At 32.5% G+C, this 6,166-nt stretch overlaps 1 protein-coding gene across 1 annotated transcript in view; it reads left to right on the top strand.

The window, feature by feature from the left end:
• Positions 1 to 6,166, top strand: part of LOC106877139 (dual specificity protein kinase CLK2) — an 84,125-nt gene that overhangs the window by 65,191 nt on the left and 12,768 nt on the right. The window contains exons 9-13 of the mRNA XM_014925954.2: positions 621 to 715; positions 870 to 999; positions 2,735 to 2,817; positions 3,262 to 3,341; positions 4,620 to 4,707. Of these exons, the coding sequence (XP_014781440.2) occupies positions 621 to 715; positions 870 to 999; positions 2,735 to 2,817; positions 3,262 to 3,341; positions 4,620 to 4,707 (476 nt within the window). The remainder of the gene's footprint in view (positions 1 to 620; positions 716 to 869; positions 1,000 to 2,734; positions 2,818 to 3,261; positions 3,342 to 4,619; positions 4,708 to 6,166) is intronic.

Below are 6,166 nucleotides of genomic sequence, written 5' to 3'. Positions count from 1 at the left end.
GGGGGGGGGGGGGGCTGATAAAATAAAATACCAGACTAGTACTGGGTCAATGTAATTGACTTCCTCTTTTCTCAAAAAAATTGCCGGCCTTGAGCCCCTACCATGGACTGGCGTCCCATTCAGGGAGAGTATTGTAATCTCAGTTACTCATGTGCCATTGAAACCAGCTAACTGGACTTGTGAGTCCTGAGGCTCAAGGCGGGGTTGAAGGCATAGGTAGGAAGGGTTGCTGTTCTGGGAAGATAAGGTTAGTTGGATGAGAAATGGTGGGGGTGGGATATGCACCCAGGTGTCTCTGTAGGGTACTAGCGGTTGTAGTGGTGGCAGAAAGGACAGATTGATGAGAAAGGTTTGATTAACGTAGACTTATTCCTGGAGTTTTACTTTGATGAATACATTTATTTTACATCTTACCAATTGAATTAGTTTTCATTCTTAGATTATAATTTAACAATAAAATTTTCCCATATGGGTCTTTTCTTTATTTCAGTAAGCAAATATTTAATTCGTTCAAACTAAAATGGTTAGAATTATTAAATGGTTAGTTTATTTTGATTATAAAGTTATAATCTCTGTGTGTTTGTACAAAACAGTAAATAGCCTTTTCCCCTCTTTTTTAGTCCTCCATGAGAACCAGCTCACGCATACAGACTTGAAACCAGAAAACATACTTTTCGTTAACTCCGATTTTGAAGTATCATATAATGCTAAAAAGGTAATATTGTTTTTATCTGCATCTATATAATAATAATAATAATAATAATAATAATAATAATCAATCTGTACATAATTGAGAGCATGTGCTTGATTGTAATTATTTTCTCATGAAATATGTTTTTCATCTTTGTTTCGTATTTTACATTTTCTAGAGGCGAGATATGCGGAGAGTAAAAAATACAGATATAAGATTAATAGACTTTGGATCTGCAACATTTGATCATGAACACCACAGCACTATTGTATCAACGAGGCATTATAGAGCTCCTGAAGTTATTTTGGGTAAGTGTATTATGGTTTTCTTTTACTTGGGAATTGCTAGCCTTGTTTACATTTATTGCAGTTTTATAGATAGTTTCTCAGACGATACAAAAGGAATTAATTTGTAACAGCTGGAGAAGTATCGATCGAAAATGATGAGCTTGATAAATGAACTCAACTTCAGACACAATTCAATTGCCAGTACATGACTGATTCATCATTGATACTCTATCCATCCATTCAGAAACTTAGAACTTAAAAAGAATTAAATGGTGAAAGTTTGGAAAATGGGTCTTGGACATTTTGAAAATATAAAAATGTTTTATCACCACCACCCACTTATATGAAGTGTTAGTCTTTATTGCTTGTTATTTTAATTGTACTTTCTGGAGTGTTGTGGTTTCTCCAGTAGAAGTTCCATATTACAGTTGAAGTAGTGAAATTACTTTAATTTGAATGGGTTTAGATTTGAAACTTTTGGAATAAAACTTAGTTAGTTTGGTAAAAGCAATACACATTCACTTTGGAATGTGGTTGGTTCCCTATTGAAAATGTTGCCCTGCTGGAGCCCACATTCTGGATTCACCAGATGCTGATGTAATGATTCTAATGATACTTGAGCATTAAAGTTGTTATGAATCATTTACCTTTTTTTGTGAGCATAAATGGGACAACTTGCTGACGAGTTCAGTGCAACTGTAAGTCTTGTTTCTGAGATCAATACACTTAGCTCTCAACAGATAGATTTACCTGGTTTTAAGTATTGCAGCTTTGGTGATTCATCATCATCATCATCATCATCGTTGTTTAATGTTCGTGTTCCATGCTAGCATGGGTGGGATGATTTCACAAGAGCCGGCCAGGCAGAAGCCTGCACCGGACTTCTGTGACTGTTTTGGCAGGAATTTTACAGCTGGTTGTCCTTCCTAACACCATCCACTCAGCAGAGTGGACTTAGTGCTTTTTACGTGGCACAAGTACAGTTAAGGTCAGTTTTGGCAAGGTTTTTACAGCTGGATGCCCTTCCAAACACCAACCACTTTACAGTGTGGACTGGGTGCTTTTAAGTAGCACCTGCACTGATAGGGTCACCAAGTACTTGCAAGACAAAAAAAAAAAAAAAAAAAAAAAAACACTTTCAAGAGGAAGTGATCTTGTGTCGGATGATGAAAGGCTATAGTGAGACAGACACAGAAACAGGTTTCTTGCTGTTGAAGAAGTACAAGGTTACCTGGCTGAAGAGAGAGAGAGATCTGTGTACCAACTTAGATTCTTCACCTGGGTTAAGTTGCTACAATAACTGGAAGTGAACATCAACTATATGTATACTTGAGGTTTTGAGAACAAATGTAGCCTGATGAGCTAGGACGTCATAGTAGCTGTAGAAACCATGCCAAAGCAGTCACTGGAGCAAGTTCTGTCAAACCACCCAACCCATGCCAGCATGGAATACGAACATTAAATGATGTTAGTTTTAAATTCCATAAATCTTGGTTGAAACCTTTCAATGAAATTTTCTTTGCTGACTTTGTCTCATACAAAGACTGACCTTGATCTTAAATAAGAAGTAAAGCTAGATTTAATCAGCCCTTACATTAAGAATTTTTTTTCTTGCAATGATTTGTATTTATCTATCAATACTTCTTTGTATTTATATGTATGCCAACATGGAAGGCAGACATTAAAAAAAGATGATATCTCTGTGTCTCTGCAATAATTTTCTGCATAACTGATATTTTTCTCTTTGTAATTTTAGAATTAGGTTGGTCTCAACCCTGTGATGTGTGGAGTATAGGTTGTATCATGTTTGAGCTATACACAGGATACACATTATTTCAGGTAAATTGCTTTAATGCTTATTTTTTTAATGTTTATTAAATTATATAATAGTATGATGTTTATTAATTAAACTTTTTGCCTGTCAAAGTTACACTTACTTGCTATTTGCTATTTTGCGAGTATTCTTTTCAGCCTCTATATGAATTTTATCCTGAATTTGATTTTACTGTAATTCTTGCAAACCATTATGACTATTACTGTTGTTCTATAGTCAATAGAATAGGCAACATTATTGATTTAGTTTTGTATATTTTCTTGAAATTATACATAGACATGCTGACATGTATTTTTGTTTTTTAATTCTACTTCTTAGCAAAATGTTATTTTTTTAAAATATATATTATACTTGTTAATCTTTGTATTTTGTCTTAAATATATTTAGTGTGAACACACAATTAACCTTGTATTGGCTGCTTTGACATTTACTTTTTTGTTTTGGGTTAGACACATGACAATAAGGAGCATTTGGCAATGATGGAACGGATACTGGGCAGTATACCATATCGGATGGCAAAAAGATCTCGGTAAGCTTATTGACTTAAAGTTAATAATATTGGACATTAGAAAGGATGGTTATAGAACAAAAATCTAACTTAAATAGGTGAAATAATATTTTAATTGATAAACTGTGATTATTTTATAAATATATTTTTTCTAACTTTAAATTTGACAGTAATATTGGGTGGGGTGGGGTGTTGCATAATGAATCATTAACATTTATTACAACATATATTACTTTAATTGTTAAGCAATTATATTTTCAAAAGTGTATCATGACATTTCATATTGGTGTTTCTTTTTATTATTATCTTTCTCCCTAATTTAATTAGTCCAAATTTCATAAAGAAATTTTCCTGTAATTGATATTTATGTTTGATGTGCAGCAGAAATACATAGGTATTTATTTCTAAAAGTAGTTCAGTGAACTCTTGGAATCAGTCCAACTTTAGAATATTAATATTGTAAATTATTGTTAAAGTGTATATATATATATATATATATATATATATATATATATGCTACATCAGTGCATAAATGCTAGGAGATAAAAGCATGCTAGATTTTTTTAGGGTATTAATTTCTTATATAATTCAATAGGGTTAGATACAATTAATAATGTAGGGATAGAATATAGCAATGTAATTACCTGCTTATTAAAAGAATGCAGAAATGTTGAAATGTACACAAGATGTCAATAAAAGTTGTATTGACAATATGATAAAATGATTTCATAAATTAGTTTATAAGGTAGTGTCATGGCTCAAATATGATAAAATGTAATTACTTGCATATCAAACAACTTCAAGCAAATTTTTTGTTTTTATAACAAAGTCCTGTTATAACCGATCTTTTAAACTTTAAATTGCATTTTATGAACTGTAGCATTGTTGGTTACAGTTTTCCAGTGGGATAATCATTGGTTCACTGTCTGTGAGAGTGACAAGAGGCTGTCAGTGGAACTTTGGCTGAACAAATAAATACAAATTATTTTTGTGTAAAAGCACCAGTTTATTTGTTTCTTCAAAGTGCAATTAACAAAAAAAAAAAAGAAAAGAAAAGACAATTTACATGGAATGTATTTTGTATTCCTGTTGTAATATTTAGTAGATTTAAAATGATTCTGTGGCATCTTGTGCAATTTACATTGAGTAAATATTACATGAGTCAAAGACATTGTTGATTTTGAAACACAAGTTTAAAGAAAATTCATAAATGATGATTTATTTTCAAATTATAATAACCCTGAAGTAAACTTTAATTATAATAAAATTCACTTGTCATTTTGTTCCTATTGTTTTAAGAACAAATTACTTCTGGCATGGTCGCCTTGATTGGGACTCGACTACTTCTGCTGGGAGATATGTAAGGGAGAACTGTAAACCACTTTATGTAAGTACATGCTCAGCCTTCTCTGTAACTACTACCATAAGTGCACTATAGTGCATGACTTACTATTTTCCAACTGTAAGAAACCACTGAAGTGTATGATGTTTGGGCAATGTGCCAGCAGGTAACAACTAATTTGTTCACAACACTTTTGGTGTGTTGTCTTGTAGGTAATAAATACATTTCTAAACTTAAACTCTTTCTAATGTAAAATCTCTTCGTTGAAAACAAGCTTCGTTTTTTGGGGGATAAACAAAATTGCCAAGTTTCATTTATTTATGTGTCAACTTAATAAAAAAAATGTCCTAAAATATACAAATTATTTTCTCAAGGTGATCTTTTCCAAAATTTTCTAAGGTTATATCTGAAGAAGTAAAAATCTTATCTTGTAAGCCTTCTTTGGGAGGTGACACTGATATTTCTAGAATAGTTATATTTTGGTTTAACTCTATTTTAATCCATTCCTGACTAGATAGTTTTCCATGTACTCTTTCAATAATCTTAATTCACAATTTTTTTATTTAAGCTCAGCACTTAAAATCTTTTCACTGGGGACTAATGTTGTTTACTTGCTTGTTCAAATTTCCTTTCAATTGTTTCTTCAGTTAGCCATTTAAATTTGGTAGTAGTTGCCAGTGGGGCAATGCATGTGTTTTGTGGATCCTTGAATCTGCCTGCAAGTTCTGTTTGTATTTTTATTCTTCTGACCAAACTTCTAATTTGTTATTTATTAATCTCCCAGCATATTTAGTACAAGCTCTTGGTAACAACCCAAGTTCCCACCCCATAAATTTTTGTCTCTTTAGTTGATTAGTTTACCACTTTTCTTTTTGCTGCCAGCATTCATAATTTGTTTCAATACTAATATAACTTACCTTTTATTAGTTGTTTCCATTGAACTGAATGTAGTTTGACTTGGGTAGCATGCTGCATGGCTATTCTCATTAGCTCATACGGCTTTGTTTGTTTGTTTGTTTTTCTAATCCCTAACCCCACACTCCCCATATTTATCTCCAAAGAAAAAGCAAGTATTTCTACCATGGGAAACTGGACTGGGATGAAAAAAACTCATCTGGGCGGTATATTCGGGAAAATTGCAAACCACTTAAGGTGAGTAACAAGTTATTTAGCTGATTCCTTTTCAAAATGTGTTTAACCTATGGGAGGAGGAGGAGGAGGGGAATCAAAGTTAATATTTTACAATTTTTGTAAACATAGTGGATTTGTAATTTACAAATCTCCTTTTAACATTCGATTGTTCCAGATAGTGGATTGGCAGAAATTAGATGAGTTTAAGACAAATGCCTTGTGGTATATTGTTATGATTCTTTACAAAGCCTGCCGAGTCTTCTGGGACTGATAAAATGGTATCAGTCAAGTAACATGGGTCATTTATAAACCTCACTAGGATTTGTGTTTATGTTAGGAATGAAGGCAACAACTTAATATGTAAACAGAATAC

The sequence above is a fragment of the Octopus bimaculoides genome, chromosome 4 (assembly GCF_001194135.2).
Source record: "Octopus bimaculoides isolate UCB-OBI-ISO-001 chromosome 4, ASM119413v2, whole genome shotgun sequence".
NCBI classification, from domain to species: Eukaryota; Metazoa; Mollusca; class Cephalopoda; order Octopoda; family Octopodidae; genus Octopus; species Octopus bimaculoides.
Note: the sequence above shows the minus strand (reverse complement) of the source record. Positions and strands in the feature narration are given on the sequence as shown.